The sequence below is a fragment of the Chlorocebus sabaeus genome, chromosome 1 (assembly GCF_047675955.1).
Source record: "Chlorocebus sabaeus isolate Y175 chromosome 1, mChlSab1.0.hap1, whole genome shotgun sequence".
NCBI lineage: Eukaryota > Metazoa > Chordata > Mammalia > Primates > Cercopithecidae > Chlorocebus > Chlorocebus sabaeus.
Window position 1 is genome coordinate 29,885,411 of NC_132904.1, and position 27,835 is coordinate 29,913,245.

At 35.2% G+C, this 27,835-nt stretch overlaps 1 protein-coding gene across 1 annotated transcript in view; it reads right to left on the reverse strand.

Moving 5' to 3' along the window:
• Nucleotides 1-27,835, reverse strand: part of PDHX (pyruvate dehydrogenase complex component X) — a 73,845-nt gene that overhangs the window by 22,580 nt on the left and 23,430 nt on the right. Inside the window, exons 3-7 of the mRNA XM_008002210.3 lie at nt 19,622-19,722; nt 12,919-13,118; nt 10,006-10,104; nt 3,823-3,997; nt 337-484 (exon numbers count right to left, since the gene is read on the reverse strand). Coding sequence (XP_008000401.1) covers nt 337-484; nt 3,823-3,997; nt 10,006-10,104; nt 12,919-13,118; nt 19,622-19,722 — 723 coding nt within the window. The remainder of the gene's footprint in view (nt 1-336; nt 485-3,822; nt 3,998-10,005; nt 10,105-12,918; nt 13,119-19,621; nt 19,723-27,835) is intronic.

The window sequence follows — 27,835 nt, forward strand, 5'->3', positions numbered from 1 at the left end:
TACGTAACAGAGAATCGAACACAATAACTGCCTGCTAAATGAATGTTAACTAAATGTACATTATTCAAATATGACAAAGGGTAAATAAAAGCAAAGTAGAACAGAAACCTTTATTCTGCATAAAGGTATTTGTGGTTTATTTAATACTGTGGAATCAATTCACTTTTTCAAGGAAAACATTACCAATTTTTTTTTCTCTAGCACAAATAAACCCAGAGTAGAGTGCAAGTACATTACGAAATTGAGATTAAAAGCTACGTTGTGTAATTTTATAAAGGATTTCATGACAGTTAAGTTAGCATGTGTTTTGTATTAAGTAAATTCAATTTTACTAACCTTTGACGAGATCTTGCCTAACTTTTAAAACAGCTCCAAGGTCACAGTCAGCAGTAGCATATGCATGAGGTACAGTACTTTTAGATTCAGTTAATCTCTTGGCAATAACTCTTCGAATATTGCTGGCAGGGATTTCAGTGAATGTGCCCTACAAAAAGATAGCAACCTGTCCATTAAACCACAAGTGGAATAGAAAAATAAAACAAAAAACAAGCAACTTTATAAATGAAATTCATTCTTGATGACCTAACTTATTAATTAAAGATTAATACAAGAAAAGCACTATTAAAATTCTTAGTATAAGGGAAGAATATAAAAAAATCTGGGATGTTTTGGTTTTATAGTATGTAACTACAGAAAAAAGTAATAAAATTCATGTTTCAATTGTGAATGGGATATCTTAGGTTACTATGTTTAAGATGATAAAAAAGAAACCTACCAAATAATTCCTCCATAGGTGTGTTTGTGCGTGTATACATACATACGCACACACACCATACACACACAAGGAGCAATATACGTATGTGTACATACATACACAGAGAGAGAGGGAGGAGTGAGAAGAGAGACACAGACATAAGCCATCTGTAAGCAGCTTTTGTTACAAATATCACTTAATAAAACTGAAATGGGCTGGGCACGGTGGCTCATGCCTGTAATCTCAGGATTACTTTGGGAGGCTGAGGTGGGCGGATCACGAGGTCAAGAGTTCAAGATCAGCTTGGCCAACATGGTGAAACCCCATCTCTACTAAGAATACAAAAATTAGCTAGGTGTGGTGGCACATGCCTGTAATACTAGCTACTCAGGAGGCTGAGGCCGGAGAATCACTTGAACTGGGGAGGCAGAGGTTGCACTGAGCCAAGATTGCGCCACTGCACTCCAGCCTGGGCGACAAAGCAAGACTGTCTTGGGGAAAAAAACAAACAAACAAATAAACAAAAAAACCCTGAAATAAAACAGCCAATAAATCAACAAACTATTAATATATAGTTGTCCTTTGACTTTTGATGGGGTGACACTCTAATGAACCCATTGTAAGTTGAAAATATCATAAGTCAAAGTACATTTAATACACATAACCTATTGAACATCACAGCTTAGCCTTAGCCTAGCCTACCATAAATGTGCTCAGAACACTTACATTAGCCTACAGTTGGGCAAAATCATCTGGCTACACACTACATTGCAAAGTAGCAGTCATTTGTGCTGATGATCACACGGCTAACTGGGAGCTGTGGCGGGCCACTGCTGCCCAGCATTGCAAGGAAATACTGCACTGCTTTCTACTGAATGTGTGTCACTTTTACACCATCGTAAAGTCAAAAAATTGTTAGTCGAACCATCTTTTCAAGCACACACGGAACATCCACCAAGATAGGCCATATTATAAATATAAAATAAATCTCAATAAATTTGAGAAGATTGTTGTAAAATTGAAGTGTGTCTCAAAGCGCATTCTCTAAACACAGTGGAGTTAAACTAGAAATCATGAAAGGTAACTGAAGTGTCTTCAAATATTTTGAAATTAAATTCACACTTATAAAAAACTCATGGATCAAAGAAATCACAAGGGACATTAGAAGCTCAGAGACCTTCTATACAGGCAATTCAATTATTGCTATTTGGATTTGTAATTTTTAAAAATAACATGAAGATATTATTTCTTAGAGATTCATAATAGAAAGTATGAATGAGATAATAAAATATCCCTGTAACCTCTCTGTAGTTTTTTCATTCTGTTCCTTGGACCGCTCAAAAAAGCATGATAGGCTTTAAATTATATCTAATTCCTTTCTCGTCCTTCACTCTATTTTGGAATTTCATTACAATCACTTCAAGATAATACAAAGCAAATGAAGGTGCAGCTGATTTCATTTTTACAAATATCATTAAGAGATCAAACACTTTATGTTAGCAAAGTACTTGGTCAAGTACAAAAAATGCTCTCTACACACTGTAAGAATTCGAAAGTAAGGTTTACCTTCCTAACTTGATACCTTTTTTTTTTTCTTTTTTGAGATAGGGTCTTCCTTTATTACCCAGGCTGGAGTGTGGTGGCATGAACACAGCTCACTACAGCCTCAACCTCCCAGTCTCAAGTGATTCCCCAACCTCTGCTGCCTGAGTAGTTGGGACTACAGGCACACGGTCCCACATCCAGCAGATTTTTAAATATTTTTGTAGAGATGAGGTCTCACTATGTTGCCCAGGCTGGTCTTTGAATGCCTGGGTGCAGGCAATCCTCCCACCTCAGACTCTCAAAGTGCTAGGATTACAGGTGTAAGGTAACACACCCAGCCTTGAATAATCTACTTTTTAAAGACATATGATTGAACTATACATATTTTAGTCAATATATGCTATATAGTCGAAGAGTGGACTATACACTCAATATACATAGCGTCTTGTCCAACTGCATGTCCTTAAAGAGTAGGTTATTCAAGTATGCAGTATATTAATCATTAATGGATACTTAAAAATCTGTTTCCCATGAAAGTTGTACTGTTTTCAACTCTTTTAAAGTATCATATGGTATATAGTTCTCCACTAGGAGTACAGATTTATCTATTTATTTTGCTTTTTATTTTTTTAAGTGCCCATTTGATTTTAAATAAACTTGGTTATTCTATACTTCTTCTGATAGGAAGTAAATAACCTGAATAGGAAAGGCACAGAGAGACAAAATGAAGGAATTTGAAAACAAAAAGGGGCTGTTATGCTGCATGCACCTGAGAAGGAAAGAATGACGACCTATATAGTTCTTTATAGTGAGATTATCAATTCCCTAGTTAAAAAGTAGAACACATCCACAAAAGGGAGCTAGTGTCAGCCACTAATTATTAGTATCACACTTAAGAAAAGACATGAAACATGAGATTGTAGGGAATATATATGTTACTGAAGTTGTGGAAGCTGTGGTAACTTTAAATTGAATTATAGTTCTAACGTTTATTTGGAAGTTAACGTACAAACAAATTTTGGTTTCTGATAGGAAATCTGTAAAACAAAGCACTTGGACTGTTTTTTCTTTATCACTGAGTTACTATTGAAACAGATTAGTAAAACTAATCTCTTTTAAATCTATTCTTAAAACACACAGTAATTGTTCTTATTTTCTCTCTCACTTAAATCTGAAAAATAAAAATCCAGGCCAGGCTGGTGGCTCACGCCTGTAATCCCAGCACTTTGGCAGGCCAAGGCGGGTGGATCACCTGAAGTCAGGAGTTTGAGATCAGCCTGGCCAACACGGTGAAACCTCATCTCTTCTAAAAATAAAAAAATCAGGTGAGCGTCTGGTGTGCGCCTATAATCCCAGCTACTCGGGAAGCTGAGGCAGCAGAATTACTTGAACCTGGGAGGCGGAGGCTGCAGTGAGCTGAGATCACGCCACTACACTCCAGCCTGGGTGACAGTGCAAGACTCTGTCTCAAAAAAAAAAAAAAAAAAAAAAAAAGAAATAAAAATGCACTTAGAGAACATTACCACTGCACTGGGTTGTCCAGGAGTTGATACTGGTGGGATCATAGGCCGGGGATAAGATGGCCCAGCTGTGGTCTGTAGGGGCGAAGGTGCTGTGGGAGTGGCTGCAGGGGCTGGAGTTGGTCTGGACTCAGTAATCTTGCCCGTCTGTTTCAACTGGACAAGTCTCAGAGCATCCCTGGAAATAAGAGAAAGGAGATAACCATAACTAGCAATAAGGAATATAATAGAACTTTCAGAAAATGTAGATGAGATGTGGAGAAAAGATACACAAATATACAGATGTCAAGGTTATAATTAAAAACCAATTATTTGAGCTAGAAAATTAAATCCTGTCTCTTACCTGGTCTGCTGACCATTATCTGTCATGTTTTAATATTTGCATATTTTCAAAAACCAAACAATAACATTTTATTAAAATTGGGCATAAGTATTGATTTTTAAAAAGGAAATTAGTCTTTTTTCTGTACAGTGGATGTTATTTGGTAGATCAACAATTATTAAACCATACTCTCATCCTTCATACTCATGAAATAATATTCACATGGCATTCAAAAAGTGTCAAGTTTATTGTAAATACCGCTTTCACCAGGATACTTCCTACATCATTGTTCACTTATTGTTTATTCATTGTTTATTATAGTGCAAATCAGCTTATTTATGACCAGGAAATCAAATCATTTTAAATTTTGCTCAATGTGCCATCAGTACAACCTAATATAACAAAGCTAACCCATGATATATTTTAGAATGAAAAATAACTAGTTACAAACTTGCCTTTGTATTACTCTGTAAAACAAAGGTATTTTTGTCTTGTAAGAGGATATAATTAGATTACTAAATATGCTAAGCCCTCAACTCACTATGCTAAGTTACAGTGATATTAGGCAATATATTTTCTTAAAATAATTTTTGGAACATTTTAATATCCAGTAAGTATTTAGGAAAGTATTTTTTCCAATTTAAGAAAAAAAAAATCGTTTTATATAACCTAAAAAAAAATTCAGGGTGACACAAAATCTAAAGAAAAATTATTTCTCAAGCAGTTAATATTTTGGTATTATTTTTCAAAAACACTGATGAAAGATTAAAACCTAGAACCTGTTGGAGCACATTTGAGAAGACCCTTTTACTTGTGGCAACATGGTAGGAAGAATTCTGAGATGGCCCCAATATTCCTGCTCCGGGTGTACATGCCCCATATAATCCCTCTTGACGGTATCTGGCCTGTGAATATGATGGATGTCACTCTCATGATTAGGTCCTAGTATGTGACAAAATTGTTGGCATTTTATAGATATATGAGGCTCCAAATCAGTTGCATTTGAGTTAATCAAAAGGCAAACTACCCTGGAAAGGGCAAATACATCAGGTAATCTCTTAAAAGAAATTAGGCCTTCCTGGAAGAAGAGACTTGAAGTAAAGAGATTCAACTGCTGGCCTGAGAGAAGCAAACATGCATGTTGTGAACCGCGTATGGAGACCACACATGGCGAGGCCCTGCACATGGCCTCTGGGAGCTGTCAGGGGTGGCTGGGAGCTAGAAAGAAAACAAGGGCCACAGTCCTACAGTCCCAAGGAAATACATTCTGTCAACAACCGGAGGACCCCAAGCTTCACATGAGTCCCCAGCCTTGGCCAACACTTTGATTTCAGTCTTATGAGACCATGAGTTCAGAACCTGGCCATGCTATGCCAGGACTTCTAACCTATCGAACTGTTAGAAAACAAACAGGTATTATTTTAAGCTGGTAAGTTTATTGTAACTTGTTATGCAATAATAGAACACCAACACAAGCAGGAACACTCCAACTGAGGTGCAAAAATCTGTATGGTTAATGCCTGATTACATCTATTTTAAAAAAAGGTTGCTGACACTAAATTGACACATTTTTAGCATAACTATTACTTATTAGCATATTTAGTAATATGTAATATTTAGTTATGCTAAAATATTACATATTTCACATAACTATTCCTTGCTACTTTATTTTTTAAAAAGCAGTTTAGTTTTATCTCTGTAGTAATTAAGGTTCTTGGGTAGGTTAATCATAAAGAAGCAGGATGAAAATTCATTCTGGCCACTGGCTCACAAAAACTTTTATTGCTGATTTTATTTTTTATTTTTTTATTTTTTAAAGAGTCTCACTCAGTCACCCAGGTTGGAGTGCAGTGGCACAATCTCAGCTCACCGCAACCACCGCCTCCCGGGTTCAAGAGATTCTCATGCCTCAGCCTCCCTAGTAGCTGGGAATACAGGTGTGCACCACCACACCTGGCTAAGCTTTATAGTTTTAGTAGAGATGGGGTTTTATCATGTTGGCCAGACTAGTCTCAAACTCCTGGACTCAAGTGATTCGCCACCCTTGGCCTCCCAAAGCGCTGGGATTACAGGTGTGAGCCACTGCACCTGGCCTTTTTATTACCGATTTTATACTTACATACCTATGAAGTATAAATCTTAATTTTTCTTTAGTAACAGCCAACGATTTAGTTTTCTGTAAGGCAGAAAATGGTTTTAATGATTTCTGCACATTAAATAATCAGACTAAACTCAGAGCGTTAGGTAGACATTAAAAGCTATAAAAATTAGGAGAAAAACAAATCTGCAGATAGGCAGAGGATGCTCTGGAAGTTAACTCAGGTAGAACCTTCTCTACTGGTTTCCCTGAGAGAACAATTCATTTGGGTGTGACATGAATTCATTTTGAAAGGAAATACCACTAAAACACACTAGGCACTTGCCTGTCATACTTACCTGATTTTTGATGCTGTATGATGAATACAAGTATTACTACAACTATGATTTAAGACACAGATGTACCCAAGACATTGGGGCTGCAGGCAAAGAACCTAAATGTCTTCTGCTTCTAATTGTGGCCTTGACACTGCTTTCTTAAAATAGTCACATGTACAAGTGAAGTCAAGTCTACACGCTTTGGTACAACATATATATTCTGATCAATGCTTGTTTTAAGGCAAAATTAAAATAGTAGCCCTGATACCTAAGATTTTTTTCACAAATACAACACGCTGGAGGCATCTGGAACTAATTTTTCTACTCGCACTTTTAGTGGACATGGTATGGAGGATGTCCTCACCATGTCAAGAATGTGTGCTGGTCGGGCATGGTGGCTCACATCTGCATTCCCAGCACTTTGAGAGGCTGAGGTGGGAGGATCACCTGAGGCCAAGAGCTTGAGACCAGTCTGGGCAACCTAGTGAGAAACTGTCTCTACAAAATTTTAAAAAAAATTTAGCCAGGCATGGTGGCACATCTGTAGTCCCAACTATTTGAGAGGCTGAGGTGATAGGACCACTACAGCCTAGGAGTTCAAGGCTGCAGTGAGCTATGAACACACCATGGCACCCCAACCTGGGTGACAGAGTGAGAGCCTATCTCTCTCTTAAAGAAAAAAAAAAAAAAAAAAAAAAAAAAAGTGTGCTAAGATATTTTGGGGACAGCTATGCCAAGGCCTGCAATTTTTCAACCGTATCAGAAGATGACATTAGGCTAAAATTTTTCCAAAGCTCACCTTAATGATAAACTTAAAATGCAGGCATTTTTAGTAGTATAGAAAAGCAAAAATCCTCAATAATGTATGCTTTCAGGATTCATTTTTCTCATAAAATCTTTTGTACTAGTTCTTATTTTGAAGACCAAAAGTTGATGCCTTTCTCGTGGAGAGTTAAGGAATAAGGGCAGGGAAGAGAAAAGGGTAACAGGGTAGAAAAGATGGCAATAATACTAAAAGCCTAACTCTTTAATACTGCTTCCTTATGGTATTCAGGAGACAATACCATTTTGTTCTTAAGAAACGTTTCATTAATATTACAACTTTCAACTCAGGTTTAAAAAAAAAAGATATTTGTGCACCATACATGTATTAAACACACATGGAAAGAAAAAGAAGGAAGAAACCTTTATTTCTTTATTCTACTGCTGTCACACTACTGAACTGCCCTCCAAAAGGTTACCACATCACCAAATTTAAGAGTCTTTTCTTAGATCCTACCATCCTTGACTTTCCCCACATTTCCCAGGTATCCTCCAACTCAAGGATTTTAACCTCTAAATAGTTTCCCTATTTATGAACTCAGTTACAACAATTGCTTTATTATGTACCAAATCTACCTCTCTAATCCCAAACTGTCTCCTGAGATACATCTTCATCTCACTGATCCTGATACCTACATGGTTTTTAAGTCTTGAAAGTAAGCTTCAAACATTACTAACTCCACCAAAACAAATGCTTCCCAAATCCTTTATTTCTATTTCTGGAGACAAAACTATCATCACCTAGACCAGATCCAAATTCATTCCTTTATTTGTTGCTACTCTGGCCTACACTCCACATTTAATCTGTGAAGGTTTCTGGACTTTATCCTTACAATGTTGTCTATATCAGGAATCTCCCTTTTAGATCTTCTAACCACATTCAAGTTTTCATTACCTCTTACCTGGATTACTTTAGGAGCCTATTAATTTATCTCCTTAACTCATCTTTTTCTGCTCCAGTTTATCTTACACAAATTTGCAGAACTGATCCCCCTAAGGTGCAACAATCATTATTTTACATTTCACCAAACTCTCAAAGATTAATGAATTAAATACAGACTCTTCTTCCTAATCCTCAGAATTATGAGCAAGGCAAGTCTATTTTGTCATAAAAATAGTTGCTTTCTCCCATTTTTACAGAGAGTGCTACTAAGGCACAGACTGGTAGACTAACAAGATTAAGATACCAACAGTAGACACAAATCGGGATTGGTGTGGGGAAGAAACTGGGATTAACTGGCAACCAAGGTTCTTAATTTTAATTTTTTACAGCTAAGTGTAACTTTTAAGTCGTTTAACTAAAAATCCCACGGTCTGGGATGTTGCCCTTCAGTCAGCTCTCAGGACAGCTGATTTCCAACTCATGCAGTGTGGCATGAACTTCACAGTATGTGTGTGATAGAACCACATACTCACATTCAGTTAACAAATCAGTAAGAGTGCAATATAGATAAATGAGGATATCTTAAGAATTAAAGCTACATACTGCTTTCAATAAACACCCAACAGTAAGCCAATGCTTTCATGCAGAGTAAAATAACCCAGTGGAAAAAAGAAGAAGTTGCCTGGCCCAACACTGCCACTTACAATTTAATAACCATTGCTCTCTCTTGACTTATAAAAATTCTGGCCAATATTATTTATTATTTTATATCAATATTAGATAAACATGGAATGAGTACATTGCTTTAAAACAAACTCAATTTGAAACATTTACTATTACTGCCAATAGAAATGTAGCACATAACACTACTGAAATTTTACATTAGTTCATAAGCCTATTTGATTAATCTTTGTCTACCCTACTAGACTTAAGTTTCAACAGAAAAGGGGCCATCTGTTTCGAAAGACACAAAAATTTAAACTAATGCAAAGACACACCAGTGTTGCGGAATAGAAAGACCCATCATCATAAAGATGTCTGTTCTCACAAAGTTTATTTAAAATGTGATACAATCCCATAAAAATATCCCTCACTCCTACCCATGGAGCTAGATGAACTGCTTAAAATTCATTTGAAAGGATAATAAAATAAGCATGAACTAAGAAAACTGATTAATTAAAAAAAAAAGAGCAAGGCTATCGCTATCAGATGTAAAGCATACAGTAAAACATTTCTAATTAAAAATGTGGTACTAAAAAAGTATGGTACTAACTCATGAACAGATGAATCAATGAAATAGAAAAGAAAATCTAAAAAGAGACCAAACTGTATATGGAAATTGCTTTATAACAGTACAAGTGAATAAAATTCAAAGGGACAATGAAAATAATTTTTTAAAAATATATTTCCTTGTTTTAGAAATGTAAATGTTATTGCATGATTTCATACACTTAATACTGTATAAAGTTTCACTGTTCTGCACTCTAATTTTCTGCATTTATTACCACTTCTAAGGATCTTGCTTAGTTACCAAATTAGAGTTGTTCTTCAGTAATGCTATAATTATTCAGAAAACAACTCTTGCACACAATATAATTTACAATGATAAAAGCAATTAAAAGTACAAAAGAATAGTGTACCTCCTTTTAAATCTTAAGACTGAATAAGCTCTTTTTATTTTCTTTCAAAAAAACATGATCATAATAAATAATGGAATTGGTTATTACAAAAAGCAAACACATACTCTTTAGTGAATATCCCCCGAGGGCCAGTGGCTGTGCCCTGGCTAGCATCCAGTGAGTGTTTTTCCAGAATATTGCGGGCAGCTGGACTTAAACGGAACCTAAGAAAAAAATATGAAGGTTAATAGAACCAAGTAACACTTACATTTGATTCAAATAGATCTAAATGTCAACAGTTTTGCAAATAATTTTTAAAATCTTATAATAAAGTTAAAATGACTCCCACAGATAGTCACAGTCAAATAATCTGTACCAATTTATTTTATTCTTTAAACATTTTCATAAAAACTTAGTTACTATTTCTAAATATTATTTTAGTAAGAATACATATTCATTAGGGGAAAAAGCTTCTATTTCAATCAATTACTTTCACATGGGTGCTCATCACAAACATCAATTGTTTCTTCATATATTTTGTTATATTGTTGCTTCATATATTTTGTATTGTGGCAAATGATACCTAAAATTTACCATTTTAAGCATTTTTAGGTGTACAATTGAACGGCATTTAGTACAATCACACTACTGTGCAACCATCACCACCATCTAATCTCCAGAAATTTTCATTTTCCCAAATTGAAGTCTGTATCTATTAAACAGTAACTCTCCATTCCTCCCTCCTTCCAACCCCTGGTAACCATTCTCTTTGTCTCCATCAATTTGACTACTTTAGGTACCTCACATGAGTAGAATCATACAGTATTTGTCTTTTTGTGACTGGCTTATTTTACTCTGCATAATGTTCTCAAGGTTTATCCATGCAGCATTTACCAGAATTTCCTTCCTAAAAAGCTGAATCACATTTCATAGCATTTTGGACTTATGAGTTGTTTCTACCATTTTGCTACTGTGAATAATGTTGCTATGAACATAGACGTACAAATATCTCTTTCCAGGCTTTGCTTTCAGTTATTCTGCATATATATCCGGAAGTGGACCTGCTAGATGATATGGTAATTCTAATTTTCTGAGAAACCGCCATACTGTCTTCCACAGTAGCTGCAGCATTTTACACTTCCACTAGGCAACAACAAGGGTTCCAAATTATCCATGTCCTTGCCAACACCTGTCATATTCTAGGTCTGGTTTGGTTTTTGTTTGTTTGTTTGTTTGTTTTGATAATCGCCATCCTGAAGGGTATGAAGGGATGTCTCATTGTGGTTTTGATTTCATTTCCCTAATGGTTAGTGACGATGAACATCTTTTTCATGTGCCTGCTGGCCATCTATGTATCTTCTTGGGAGAAATGCTATTAACGTCCTTTGCCTATTTTTGAATTGGGTTGTTTTACTGAGGTTGAATTGTATATATAAACATATATATATATATAGAGAGAGAGAGAGAGCATACCTAAGATTACATGACTAACAGTATATCTCCTTTAAGCAAAGTAGTAAACAAATGACTACACAGTCAGATAAAGAAAATAAGTCTGATTAGTACAGATTAAAACAGGCTGGGTCTAGAAATTAAAGCTAAGAAACAGAAACAACTGTGGAACTTGCTGCATTTCAGGGAAGTATTAAATAACTCTCATATGGGCCCAGTGTTATTAAATCTTTAGACTTTTCAAGAGAAACTGAAATTTTAGATTTTTATATAAGATTAGTGACCAACCAAAACAAATTTTTTTTTTTCATTCACTGTGTGGGCCCAAAAGTATGCAGAGTTCACAGGTCAGTAGGTTTTTAACCTACATAGTGGGGCCTCAGATTCATGCAAGTCTCTGATGATGACTGATCTTAAATAGGGTATACACTATTATTATCTTTGCAAGCGGAGAAGATCATTAGTTAGAAGACATCACTGAGACTGTCTTCCAATTTTTAGGGTAAATGAAAGAGGAGACAGTAAATGGGAGTCAAGGCAACAGAGTCAGAAACACTTTGCACAGGGAATTTAAAATCAGTATTTCAAAAAGCAGGCCAGACGTGGTTGCTCATGCCTGTAATCCCCAGCACTTTGGGAGGCCAAGGCAGGCAGTTCATGAAGTCAGGAGTTTGAGACCAGCCTGGCCAACATGGAGAAACCCTGTCTCTACCAAAAATACAAAAAAACTAGGCGGGCAAGGTGGCGCGTGCCTGTAATCCCAGCTACTCAGGAGGTTGAGGCAGGAGAATCGCTTGAACCCAGGAGACCGAGGTTGCGGTGAGCTGAGATTGCACCATTGCACTCCAGCCTGGGCAATGAGAACAAACTCCGTCACTGCCCCCCCCCAAAAAAGCACGGTGGATTCTTTTCTGACAATGACAAACTAAAGGAAAAAATGTTTAAGAATGAAGAGGTCTACTTTATGAAGATCTTTTTCTCATAAAGAAAAAGTAATGTTGTATAATTATATAGAATACTAAATAAATGAAATGTTAGAATTTATAGAATTCTTCTATTAAAGCAATGTAAAACTAAAGTGAAACGATGTGTATTAAGTTGTCTGTTTTGTTACAGAACAGACAAAATTGAGCTCCAGTCTGTGCCGGAAACTCATAATGCAGACTAGTTTGAAAACGAATGCACGTTAAAACATGAATTCTATTTTATATCAGAGAGACATTCGAGCTTGGAATTCCTGTAAATAATTAGAACTCCATAAATGGTAACAGAGTATGAAGTTTGGTATACTGAATTCCATTCTAGACTTCTAAAACCTAATTCAACAACATGGACACACACTGTTTGGTTTCCCATTGTGCAAACAGGGCTTTCAGAGTACTTGGAACATAGCAGATATTCAATAACTATTTACTGAATGAACAATGATGGTTGGAAAAAAAAAAGCACACACTCTAAGGTCTGAGTGTGCTGAGAACAGCAACTTCTATATGATGTACAACGATGTGCGAATATAATGATTACAACTCCGTAAGAACTGCCATAACCATTTTTTTTTACATCATCCTTTGAATAAATATACTCACCGTAGTGTCCCGGGTATGTGTTCCTTTTTGACAGGGATGGAAATCTGTGGTTCTGGTGAGGGGTGAGGCTCTGAAGGTTTTGAAACTGGTGGTGGAGGACCTACATCTTTGGGAATTTCAACATGTTTCCAATCTTCTCCTTCTTCTACTATCAAACCAATTAGTGAACCTAGCCGTATATTTTTACTTCCTTCTTCAACCTATATTTAAAAAAGAAATAACTGTAGAGAAGTAAAACCCCACGACTGCATTAAGTAGTTTATTCCTTTGTTGGGAAATTCTCCCCTTAAGATATCTTAATTTGAGCTAAAAGCTGCTTCCAAGACAGTTTGCCTCAGTCTTCCACCTCTCACCTTCTCCACTTTCTCCCACTTATACCTTCCTTCACCATTCTCCTCTTTCCAGTTGCTAATGCTATCTTCTGAAACAAAGGATAAATCTAGAATGTATCCTCTGAGAGCCTTCAAATAAACATATAAGATCCATCATTATCATCTTGTTTTTTGATGTCAATACAAATCCAAAACAGGAGCCTGTGGCTACATATCTTAACCATTTGTCTTTCCTAGACAGTTTCTATGCAATGGTTTCAGAATTCCAAAAGCTCAGAAGGATTAACTCCTTCAACTTAGTCCAATCTACTAAAATTTACCTAATGCAAGAATCTTTTCAGTAAACTTAGTCTGAAAAGATGAACATTCCAATGTATAGATAGAACTGGTTAACTATTCCGGTTAATGTTAAATATAGTCTACTCCTTTATATTTAATTATTTCCCTGTATATCTATTTACAAAACCTGAAAAATAAAATAAAACTTCATGAGTTTTTTATAGGTATATCAGAAACACAGTGGTGTCTCAGTTAATAAAGCATTTTTTCACAGATAATGCCAATTAAACACTTAAATTGAAGATAATGTTTTTAAAAGTTAAGACAGGTGTATTTTAAGCATTTCAGCAGCATTAATTTATTAAAAAAAGGTTAATTCTAATTTACTTATTAAAAATAAGTCCCTAGAAAACCTTCAGATAACAGTATTTTATAAGTTCACTACTAGAAGAAAATGTCATTCCTTTAAAATTTTCTATTATTCCCTTTCAATTACTCTAAATAAGGTTCATTAGCTATATTTAATGAACAATAAAATGATAGGCTGCAGGATGTCCACTAATACAGTAATGATAAGGAAAAGCATAACTTCTAGAATGAGTTTGACATTTCAGAGTAACACTAATTTCAATGCTTACTGGTATGTTCACTATCGTTAATAAGGCATAAGTTACAAGGGGTTAGGAAGCTAAGTTTACTAATTACTGATGAGGAAGAAAAGCAGCAATGCTTTGATGAAGCAAAATATATATATATATGAAATTAGTATAGAAAACTGAACAGGAATGTTTAATGAATTACAAGCTATGGAAGAATACTAAGAAATCCAAGAAAAATGTAGTTGCTTAGTTGTTTGCCACATACTAAAAAATTTTGTTTCTGCAGAGTTCATTTTCTTTACTATGTCAAAAAGATGAATTAAGATTATTATCAGACCAGTATTTGTCTTCTAAAAGTGTTTATAATTACCTGTGTGTGAACTGCTAACTCAAAAATCAAAGTAAAATGACTAATTTTCTTTAAAAATTTATACAAAAAAACACTACTGACATATAGTCCACTTGACGTTAATTCCTTTCGAAACTGAATCAGAAATAGGATCAATATCCAAGTACAAAGAACATCATTCAAATGTAAAGCAATAAAAAAAAGTTTTGTTTTAAAAATATCAATAGATTTCAAAAATCTAAGTCAGACAACCGTACTAAATCTGAAACTGATACCTCACCTTGTTTCATTTACTGTAAATCATATAAATGATTCCATACATACTCTACCAACATAACACTGACACCTTCACAAGTAGGCAATAAACAGCATTTATCATCATTTCAATTTTTATCATTATCTAAATATCAAATAAAATTTATTTTTAACCATTCACATTTTTTTATTTAAAAAAGTGACACCATGAAGCATGAAACCCAAATACAATGGACAAGGACAAGTGATGTACTACCATACAACTTGAATATATAACAGAAGATAAAATACGGTTGATTATAATTCCATTTAAAGTCATTAAAATCTCTATATGAATTTAAGATAATTTCTTCAACCTTTCCTATTCCTTTGGTGCAAACAGATCTTTCAGAGGTATGCTAATTTCCTGTAGACATTTGCTTACATTGTAGGAGGCAAATATTCAAAACCAGTGTAGACTTAGTATAGAGGAGTAAATAGTACTCTTTGCAAAACTGTTTAGAAACCAAGCAGGCCTCTGTTACTGTTCCCCTTCCTCTCCGAGCTACCTCCATGGATACAGTCTGCTCTACCAAAGCATCTGGAGCTAAGGACAGCTCAAATGCCCGAGTTTTCCTATGCACTCAGCTTACTTGACCAAAGCCCTCTCTTACTCTTGTGTCAATAATTTCTTAATATTAAATGTAGGGTTTTTACACATAGCTCTATTAACTTAGAGCTCATCAATGCTGAAATATTGAATGTTGAGTCCCTCATTTCAAATATTAGCCTTCCCTCCCAGTTGTGTACAGAATTCCTGAGTTTCAATGCTGGTTCCACCACTTACTAGTTATGTGACCTTAGTAGTTTCCTTATCTCACCATACTTGCTTTCTGAGTTGTAAGATGCAAATAACAGTAGCTATTTCACATTGTTGTTATAAGGAATAAATGAGTTATATGTACCAGGCCCTTAGAATAGGGTCTGGTAGCTAGTAACTTGTTTTCATTTTCATTGTTAAAGGTATTATTATTGTTGTTGTTACTGCTGTGGTGTTTTCCTTCAAATTACAGATTTTTTTAAAACAATACATTCAACATGGATCAATATTAGACTACAGGGGACTGTCCCCTTGGTATGGGTTAGAAATTCATGCCTAAAGGTTTAGCATGTGGCTGGCATCACTAAAGGGCAAACATCAACATATACGATAACGGGTAGTAAGGCCTGTGACAAACTATTTCTTCATAATTCTCATACAGAGGCTGAGGTCACTAGTGTGAGGCTTCTGTACCAGAGACTTCTCACATCTTAACCAATGAATCACCTGCAAATGTGCTACAAACAGCTCACCTAAGCTTATCTGTGTATACAAGGATATGAGAGGCAAAACATTTACAGTAGTATGTCCAACAGAGAAATTGAGGGGGTTCATTCCATTAAAGGTGCAAGTAAATATTGTCTGTTTAAATCCTGATATTTTAAAATCAGTACATTAAGTAATTATTTAAGTATTTTTATTCTTTAAAATAGAGCAGTTTGAAAGCTACCGAGTGACTACTGACAGAGCATGTGCAGCAGTTAGTGGCGATGACCTGTGTTACGAGACTGACTTACCTGGTTCATCACTATGATTTTCCATCATGGTGTGAACCATTATACAGTTTTGAACTGTTTTTACTCTTCAATGTATACTGTTTATCTTATATGGACAATGAACTTTGGTTTATAAGGAAGTACATAAGAAATACTGAAAATGAAAACAAATCAATGATAAGCTAAAATACAGAGGGGAAGAAGAAACATTCATTAACCCCTTGAATAACAGCTGTCTGGCTTTCAAGTCTCAGGCACTGTTCTAGCACAACATTAACTCATTTAATCCTAACAACCTTCTGAGGTAAATACTATCATTATTCCCATTTATAGATGAGAAAATTAAAGCACAAAGAGGTTATGTAACTTGCTCAAGATCACAAGACAAGTATGTAGCAGAGGCAGGATTTAAATGTAGTCTGACATCAGAGACGGTATCCAATATAATCGCTACCAAATCAATAATTTCCCAAATCTGTAAATTATATCCAACTGATCAAAATTTATCGTGCAGCACCTCAAGATGGTGCCGGTATTTAAAAAAAACAAATGTAAAAGGTATAAAGTAGATGTAACAATTTAGCTTTTGATTCATAGGAAACATAAACTATCTTTCCTCACAATGTGTCATAACTATTTCAATATGAAAAAAATAGAGTTGAGAATATCTTCCATTTAATAGAATCTGCTCTGAGCTCTGAGAGGCTTTTTTCTTAATTAAAAATATCATGGTCTAGACAGAAGAATCAATTAAAGGCTCTACAACTTCAAATTTCAACCATAAACTTTCAAACCATTAAAAGGCAACTTTGAATGGGACTGTGGGCAACTTAATGAAAAAATAAGGGTGGGGAAGGGAAACCTAATGAATACAGTAGTATTTAAAAATGTATTCTTTAGAAAAATACCAATGACACAGTATTTGAGTGAGATAAAGTGAAGAAACCAACTGAAGAATGTGAATAGTACTGAGAATAATTATTCTGCTGTTTTTAGTATTCAGATGATCAATTAAAAAAATATGTTTTCAAAAAAATTTGCTTTAATACTCATGGATGTTTTTTAGGAAAAAATTCTACTTTTGAAAATTGTTTTGAATAAAGGTCTATCAATAAAAATCTATCAATAAATATATTGCTAGTCAATAAATATATTGCAAACATTACATAAATGTAAATAATTTTAACATCTTATACCCTTTTCATCCTCATATAGCAACCCCAAATATACTGGAAGCCAAATTAGAGAACCTCTAATAAACCCTCTAAATATGTCATCCTAAGATTCTACTTTATTATCATTTAAAACAGCTGTTCAATCTGCTAAATACTAACTTTAAGAATAAGCTGATGAACTGATCTTTAAGTGTGTAATAACTGAAGTATTTTTGTATGAAAATTTACTAGTTTTGACAGGGCGTGGCGGCTCACGCCTGTAATCCCAGCACTTTGGGAGGCTAAGGCGGGTGGATTACTGGAGGTCGGGAGTTCGAGACCAGCCTGACCAACATGGAGAAACCTGTCTCTACTAAAAATACAAAAATACAAAATTAGGTGTGGTGGCGCATGCCTGAAATCCCAACTACTTGGGATGCTGAGGCAGGAGAATTGCTTGAAGCCAGGAGGTGGTTGTTGTGGTGAGCCAAGATTGTGCCATTGCACTTCAGCCTGGGCAACAAGAGTGAAACTCCATCTCAAAAAAAAAAAAAAAATTTACTAGTTTTTCCCTGATAAAATTGCAACATCTTGTTGAGAATAGACTCCCAAATACTATCCAAAAAGCATGTGGAATAATAATAAAGCCATGAAGGACTAAAATATACAGTCTTTGGCAAGAAAATAGTTGTGCCAGTAAAGCCGCTATCAACTATATGCACTCTCACTCCCAACCTTTTTCAGAGCATAGGGGCCAGATGAATTGGCACTGCTGACCCGCTGACATGATTAGCAATTTGAAACGTATTACTTAGCAGCTAAGTGGAAAAATGCTATCAATTCTGGAAGATTTCCACAGCCAAACAATCCAAAATTGGGGCCAGGAACACAGTTTGCCAAAAGCACACATAATAAAAAGTAGCTAGGTTTATTACATGGTAATTCAAGCAATATTTTTCAACATGCTGCATAAATTAGTCAAGAAAACTATTTTTGGAATGAATATTTATATTTTCCCAGTTATAAATGTACAGAAATTTTAGCCTTTGATTCATATTCCTAAAAGGAAGTTAACTGTATTATCAACATGTTTCAACCTGGAATGTTATATCTAGTATCCAATATCAGAGATGACAAGTAAAGGAAGTTTAACATATTAGAAGTTAAAAATACAACATAAGTGCTAGAAAAAAAAGGAAAAGAGGATTTTCTAGTAAGAAAAACAAATAAAAAACTGTCTCTAGATTTGCACCTAGTTAGAGTATAGCATTCTGAAGTGTAGTCTTTGAATAGAATACACAAAGGAAGGTGTTATGTCTATGCTCAAAGCGGAGGTAAGCTGGTGGCTCAGAACTAAAAACACATCCACAAGGGACTGCTGATAGACATGCAGCTCATCTGTACAAATCAAACTCCAGAGGCACAAATGGATACTTATTATCCAGTTGCAACCAACCAATACAAATTACTAGGCAAACATACAGACTGACTTGGGGTCTGATGGTCACCAAGAGCTGAGGAAACAATTGTAATAATGGGAGAAGTAACATTTATTGAGCAACTGAGTAATAGGTCTTGAGATGAGCATGTATGTACTCTCTCAGTCTTCCCTACTGTCCCATGAGGTAGGTATTTATCATCTCTACTTTAACATGAAGAAAAAGGCACAGGGGTTGAAGACTTTGCTAATCATTACATAACTAATAACTGGCAGAACTTTTTAGATATAATATGAATTAGTCAGCGGGGTGATTCCAGGGTCCACAGTCTTAGCTGTTCCACCATACTATCTAGTAAACGTTCTAGAAATTAAGAAACAAACATGCTGGTTGGTTCAATCAGGGAATATACCACATAATGCTAAATAGTCATATATTTACCACATGTAGCTCTAAGCATTTTATTTCACTTACTTTTCACATAAGCTCTAACATTCCATTACAAAAATAACCCACATTACAGAAAATTTAGAAAATACAGAAAAACAGGCTACTAGACCTTAACTCTAAAACATTTTAAACACTTGAGTTAAAAATGTATTATGTAGTAGACCATACACATTAAAAATAAGGAGGCAAAAATAAAAGGTAATTTTACTACAATGAACTTTACACTCAAGAAATCTTCATCCTGTTGAAGACAATTAAAATAAAAACATACCACGATTTTGGCCAAGATTCCATCATCGCTTGCATCTAAGGTAACCACAGCTTTGTCAGTCTCAATTTCACATAAAGCATCTCCAGCACTCACCGCTTCACCTACAAAACAAGACTGGGTTTGTTTTGTTTTTTAAAATATAAATATTACTATGTATATATGTACATATGAATAAAACATAAATAAATACCAAAATATTCCATAGCTATTTCTGGGTTGTGTAAATACAAGTAATTCTCATTATTTGTGGGGGTGTGTGTGTGTGTGTGTGTATGTGTATGCTTTGCTGTAATTTCCAAAAGCTCTATAACAGACCTAAATTATACTTGTGATAATAAAAAAGCTATTATAAAGATTATTGAGCATATAAAAATGAAATCAACTTTAGAGACAATAGCAACAAATGTGTATTCACCTCTGAACAAATCAATTCCAGACTCCATACCCCCTTACTTTTTCAAACATTTTGACTATATTCCCTGAAGAAAAGTTTTACAATTAGCAGTACTTCGGGCTTCACATCTTAGGCAAATTCAAAAAACCTGTTGGCAGCACACAGTATAAATGAATAAAACATATAAAGCATAAAAAGAGAAAATCAAAGACACAACTGAAGTCAAATATGGATCACTTCTCTGCAAAAGAAAACATCTGGAAACTCAAAAACATTGAGGAAGACCTGAAGTTACAGGCTTACTAGCTTCTGGATCTAGGAGCAGGTTTGGAGTAAACAGGGGGAAAGAGGTACAACAGTTTCCTTTGGGGATTAAAGGGAACTAAAAGTAGTTTGTGGGATATAGGAGACTCAAATCAGATTCACTACTTGAAGCTAGGGCTACATCAGGGTTCTTCTACTCATAACATGAGGCTGATAAAATGCACAATCAAAACCCGTTGACTGAGACTATGATTTTAATCAGCAACCATGGGTCTAGTAAGGTGGGGACCAGAATACTGCCTCAATACCAGGAACAGAGTCAAGCCACCCTCTGACTCCAGGGCTGTATCTACCAACGTCCCCAATATCAACTGCAAAATTCCTTGGGTGGTGGCGGGGATTGAGGGGGAACTGTGTAGGAGGGAAGACATTAAAACAAAAACTTTCCACTTAAAAGTAAATTGCAGAAGAAAGTTCTGAGACACATGAAGAAATCAAATGCTAAGAAAGTAAGCCACAAAATCAGTAATTGTAATAAAAATTCATTTCAGAAGCAATTTTTTTAGTGCAATCTGTCAAAGATTGTAAAATAAGTACTTGAGGATATCCAAAAACATAAATGAAAGTAAAAGAGCTATCACAAGAACAAGAAATTTAAAAAAGAAAAATAGTATCAGGTAGAAATTTTAAAAAAATTAGAAATCTTAAAAATGACAAATTAAGTAATTGAAATAAAAAGAAACAACAGAATATATTCTAGACAGGGAACAGTGAAGGTATGAATTAGTAAATTGAAAGGTAGCACTAATGAACTACCCGGAATTTCATGCAGGCAGACAAAAAGATACAAACATTAAAAACAAAAAACAAAACAAAACAAGAAAACAGAAAAGAGCAGTTAAGTGACAAAGACTGAGGCTGTAATGTTTGCTAATGGAGTTCTGAGGGAAGATGCTAGAGGCAATGGTGGAGAAGCAATACCTGAAGAAACAGTGGCTGAGAATTTCCCAGAAATGGAGATGTATACTCTCATCATCAAAGAGTTTTGAATGAGTTTAGGGTAGGTGTACTGACTAGCAGGGGGCATAAGGGATCTGTGTAGCTTGCTAAGAATGTTCTAAATCTTGATCTAGGTGGTGGTAACATGGGTATACATGTATATAAAATTTAATTGAGCCTAAAGTTTATGCAAGTTATACCTTGATAAAAAAATTAAACAGAAAAAAGAGCATTAGACCATATAAATATGAATCCATATTAGATACAATGTAAAGAGATAGCATACTATCAATGATAAAAACAGTCTTTTAAAAATCTATCAAAGGGGAAAAAAAACACACTACCTCAATGGAAAGACTCAGAGCACACTTAGCAGCTGCAATAAAGGTCGGAAAACAATGAAGTAATATCTTCAAAAAACTGAGGAAAAATAACTGTCTAGAATTTTATATGCTGCCAAACCATCATTTGAGAACGAAAGAGAAGTATTATTTAGACATATAAAGGCTAAGAAATTTTACCATCTATTAAAGATCTCTTTAAAAAGCTCTTAAAAGATGCAGTTCATTAAGAAGAAAAGTGGAAGCAGATGGAACCCATGGGATATAAGAAACAAGTTATTGTGAAAATCACTAAAATGTTAACCGCTTGTACTTTTAAAGTAATGTTTGAGGGTTTAAAAAGTGTAAAACTCAAACTCTAAACAATAATAAGATAGGTAAGGAAATGTTTACATGCATGCTAACAACTTTGATACACTCGGTGCAAAAGTAATTTTATTTTTACCACATTACTTTCAAAAATCCCAATTACTTTTGCATCAACCTATAATAGGAAAAAAATACTGAATAACACTAAACGTAATTGGCAAAATTTAACTTAAAATTTAAAAACAGAAATATAATCTACAGCATTAGAAAAACAGAGGAAAAATAAAAAATAAGGTGATTAACTGAGGGCAGGCACATGGAAAGAAAAGGCAGAGGATAAAAATAAAAATGCACAAAAAATGGTAGAAATAAGTCCACATGTATCAGTAATCACAATAAATATAAATGGATTAAAATCATCCATTAAAAGTAGAGATTATCAAAATGGATACAAAAATAAAATCTAGGTAAATGTAGCTTACAAGAGTAGCCCTAACACAAAAACAGAATAAAAAATAAGGGGATAAAAAATAGGTAACATATAAATACACCTCCTCACACATCAAAAGTAGCTGGAATAGCAATATTAACAGGCAAGCATCATAAGAGGAAAAAAAGAAAATCTAAAACACTAAATTAACAAATACGCTCTGAACATTCACAGTACAGAAAGTACTTCATTTGTGTACCAAGATGTTCAAATTGATGGTTACATTTTTAGGTAAAATAGTTCAGAGACACTAATATAAGTTATTTTTAAAAATAAATTGATATGTTAGATGATATTTATTTACCACCTAAAAGGTCCTTTGTCTAAGCCCAAAGAGATGTTCCTGGTCAACAAACATTAAAAATATATCGGGGTGGCCAGGCGTGGAGGCTCACACCTGTAATCCCAGAACTCTGGGAGGCCAAGGTGGGTGGATCACCTAAGGCCAGGGGTTCAAGACCAGCCTGGCCAACACTGTGAAACCCTGTCTCTACTAAAAATAAAAAAATTAGCCAGGAGAGGTGGTGGGCACCTGTGGTCCCAGCTATTCAGGAGGTTGAGGCAGAAGAATCACTTGAACCTGGGAGAAGGGGGTTGCAGTGAGCCGAGATCACACCACTGTACTCCAGCCTGGGCGACAGGAGCAAACACCCCGCCTCAAAACAAACAAACAAAACAAATATATATATATGTATTTATATTATATATATATGTATATATTATATACATATATATATATATAGAGAGAGAGGCACTGACTACACAGCAGTGGACAGTAATAACAGCATAGATTTAAGATTCCTGACCTCAAGAAGCTTACTTAATATCCATTGACAAGTAAACTGGAAAATACAGCAGGATAAGGTGAGGTCAGGATGCTCTGGGAATGTTCAGGAGGGGCATCTAATTCAGTTTTTGGAAGGTGAGAAAAGGCTTCCAAGAATACAATGACCACCTAATCTGAGCCTGAAGAGGTGAGGAGGAGACAATCTGTAAACAGGCAGTGATCCAGGTAGAAGGTAATATACTTATAGTCCTGGAGGCAGAGAGAACAGGAAACTTCAGAGGAACTGCAAATAGTATGCAGAGAAGTGAGGAGAGAATAGGCTGGTAAGATAAACAGAGACCAAAAATGACCTTTGTATGTCATAGAGAAAGCTACAGTATCAGATTATATCATCTTACATACTTCTTTAAATGGCAGATGTTTTAGTGGTTAAAACAGATTGTACTTCAAAAGGAAAAAAAAAAAAAAAAACCACACCCTCAAAGGTTTCTGCTATAATCATGGAAGAAACTATAGAACTAGTAAACCCAGCAATTAAATACCTCTTAGATGCCTAGAAAATAGACTCTAGCCACAGAAAAACAAAATGATGCTATATCAACATTTGTGTTCATCAGTATTCAAATTCCAATCACACTTTAATAACTACAGATTCGACTCCAGCTATATAACTTTCTCTGAGTAACTTGACCTACATAATTTTGTTCATATTCCAGATTCCTATAGTAGGTCTAATTTATTTAAAAATCACAAATTGCATATAAAATGTTACATTACTGCTAATTACTTTTTTAAATTGTGATTTCCCCTATTTACTAGACTATGAGCTTCTTCACAACAGGGATAGGACACTTAAGTGTTTTATATTCCCATCCCCATTCCTCAGGTTTCAGGCCAGTGCACCATACACAACGAATTTTAGATTAAACTGCTTTAGAAAAAAACATGATAACTTCACAAATCCTTATTTCCTCCTAAGGTATACATCAAACTATCCTTTATATTTCTTTTGGTTCTAACATTCGATTTGTAGCACGCTTCTGATATTTAAAAAGACAGCATTTTTTGCTTTTTTAAAAAACTATACCTATGTCTTTTCACATAACACAGACATATATGTTAGCTAGATGAGAATGCCAAGGGAGAGGGGAGAAGAGAAAAGCAGGAGGAAAGACAGGGAAAAAATGAGAGGACAAAAGAGAGGGAAGTGGGGAAAAGAGACACAGAAAACTTTACCAATAAACCCCGGGAAAGTTTTAAAAACACAATAAAATTACATATGGAAGCATTACCCCTAATTCATCCCAAAACCAAAGTTCTCTCTTTCAATAATCAAACATCACGTAAATGCCAAAAGAAAACTCTGAGACCAAATAATGAGCCATGAATATTCCAAATCTACTGAGTTTCAGCTGTGATCAAAAATTTAGTGCTGTAGCTTAGAACGATTCCGTGGCAGAGTAGTTACAAGGAACCTCTCCTAATTCAGATATGAGTTTCATTCCAAGCTCTGACAGTTACTAGTGATCTTGACCAAGTTACTTAATCTCTCTGACTGTCAGGAAAATTTTAAGAGAGAGAGTGTGTGTGTGTGTGTGTGTGTGTGTGTGTGTGTGTGTGTGTATATATTTTTTTTTTAAAGTCTTGGGGCCGAAGTGTTAACGCTTCACATACATCTTTATGTAACACTTCACAACATCTCTAGGTAAAAATAAAATGTTAGCTATATAACCATTTAGAATCAAGACACATTTATTCCATATTCTGTCATGTCTACCAGAATCAAGATACGTTTTTTTTCCATATTCTGTCACTTCTACCAGAATCAAGACATATTTATTCCATATTCTGTCATTTCTACCAGATCATTCAGCAAACATTAACGTATAAGGCACTGTACTAAGCACTGGGTATGAAAACAACAAAAAGAGAAGGTTCTGTCCACAAAGAGTTTAAAGTGGAGGAGAGTGGAAAAGACTGAGCAGCTAGGATACAGGGTCCTGGACAGCGTGAGGTGACAGATGGCTTCTCAGCTGTCAGGTTCATAGATGACTGTTTGAAGAAAGAGATGGCGGCCCTGGAGTGTTCCTGCACCATCTTCTCATGGTCCATGTCAGTGGCAGAAGTGGAGCAGGCCCGGGCGAGAGTGCGGGCCCCAGAAGGGGCCAGAGCAGAGGCCCGCCCAGGGCTGCTCCCCAGCACTGACGCCAGCATCATCGTCCTGTTCCTTTGTCTGATGGGCAGCTGCCAGAGCTGAGGACTGAAGTATACACAGGCTTCCCTTCCTCTTTTTAAATTCTAGATATTAAGTATAGCCTTGGTCAAACACAGTTAATGGTGATGTTTATTTTATTAATGGACTAAGTCCTGAGGCTTTCACAAAATAATTTTGTTCTGCCAAAAATTAAGAATAAAAGTCTTTATGTAAAAGGTGCGTGTAGTGGTAGTGGTGGAAGAAGAGCTAGTTTTTATCTGTAAGACCAAGTTATCAGATCAACATGAACATTAAAGAAAAATTCTTCTTAGTGCTATGCTGAACCATAATGACAACAATAATCAGACACAAAAATAATTCAATTGTTTACTCCACAAATATTTACTAGCTGCTCCATGTGAATGACACTGTGTGTGATACTATGATAAAAATAGTAATAAAGTAAGACAGACCTGCTTCAAGAAGTTCCTAATCTGATTGAAGAAGAGTACAACAAGCAGGCAATGACAATCCCATCCAATTAGTAGCTACAGCAGAATGGGAATATAGACGAGGGGCCCCTAGTCAGTGTTTGTCATCCCTTTTCACTTTACACACACACAAAGAAGGATAATATTTGCATGGCCAAAGACCTGAGGCAACCTGATTGCTAGGCCAGTTGAGGTCCTGCCCTATGGGGTGAAGGCATGAGTAGTAGTTTGAGAAGGGCCCTGTTAGACAAGGTCAACCGCCCACACATCCCTCTGGCTTCTTACACTAAGTCTAGTAGCTACTGTATTCGACAGGTTAACAAGAACATTTCCATCACCACAGAAACTCCTACTGAATAAAACTATAATCTATAATTCCATTCACTAATTTTAAAATTCTGATATAATACAAAGATTTAGCAATAAGTGTAAAAAGGCATAATGATGGAATATAATTCAGTAACAAAAGGAATGAACAGCTGATAAATGCTACAACATGGATGAACCTTGATGCTAAATCTGAAAAAATCTAGTCACAAAAGACCAAATATTACATGCTTCTATTTATATGAAACATAGACAAAAGGCAAAACTTTAGAGACAAAAAACAGATGCGGATTGTCTAGGGATAGAGATGGGAGAAAAAAATGACTGCAATCAGGCAGCAGGGATCTTTTTTGCGGTGACAGAAATGTGTTCTAAAACTGGATTGTGGTGATGGCTGCACAACTCTATATATTTACTAAAGATCACTGAATACTTAAAATAGGTAAATGTTATGGTATGTAAATTATACCTCAATAAAGCTGTTAAAACCGTAGTACACCAAAAAAAAAAGGAAGCTATTTGTGAAATGTACTTTTCAAAATTTTCCATTTTAGCACCACAAACATAAACATATTCCCAGAAATAATAGAACCAAAGTGTCTTCTACAGCAGAATTCAGAGACCCATATAACTCTCTAGTGGCATCTAGCGATATAGGATAAGGCTTTCTTCAAAATGGTTTTATTTCTGAATTTTAAACAGTAACAGTATATTAGACATAGTATAAGACTTTCACAAAAACTATTTGAAATACAAAAAAAAACCCTTGTCTCATGACATAAGGAACACTGCAGCAACAAGCACTACTGTCAAGCATGCTTACCACGTACATTCTAGGCACTGTGTGTGTGGCTAAGTGCTTGATGGAATTATCTCAGCCTGGTTTTGTTCCACAGTGCTTCCTGGCAGAGCAGAAAAATCTCAAATATTTTGAGAAAAAAAACAAGGTTTTTCACAACCTCAAGTATTCTCTTACAAAAGGGGAACAAGAATTTTTTTTCCTTTTTATTATTTTAACAGATTTGACAGTCCAATTGATGAAAAAATAAACTAGGTCCAGTTTAAACTGAAAATATCTGAAGCACATGCCCCCTCCAAATAAAAAACTTGTAATAAAAATGCCGAATGATAGTTCAATTGACCTTTCAAAAGATTTTGAAATTGTGGCTGTTACCTAGCACTTTCAGAGTGTTTTCTGTACTAATTTTATCATGTATAATGTTTTAGTCAATCTTCAGACTGAAATGAAGTACTCTAAGAGTCATTATAGAACTTATTTTCTTAGACTCACGAGTTCAACAAAGATGGAAATAATTTATATGCTATAATACAGCATATTTCAGTTACTTAAAAAAATAAAATAAGTTATCATAGAATTATAAATCCAGGATATTCTGTACCTTAGATTTCATCTAGTTCAACTCACTCCCAGGTAGTTCATGGCAGAGGAGGAAACCCAAAGGAAAAACCATGATTCCTGGGCCAGAGTTTTTCTTTGCACCCTTATCTCCTTGGCATAAAATGTCACGTGCGTGCACACACACACACACGCGCACACACAAACACAAACACACACACACACACAGCATTAGTAAAAGAAGCTGTGAATCAGTCTCAG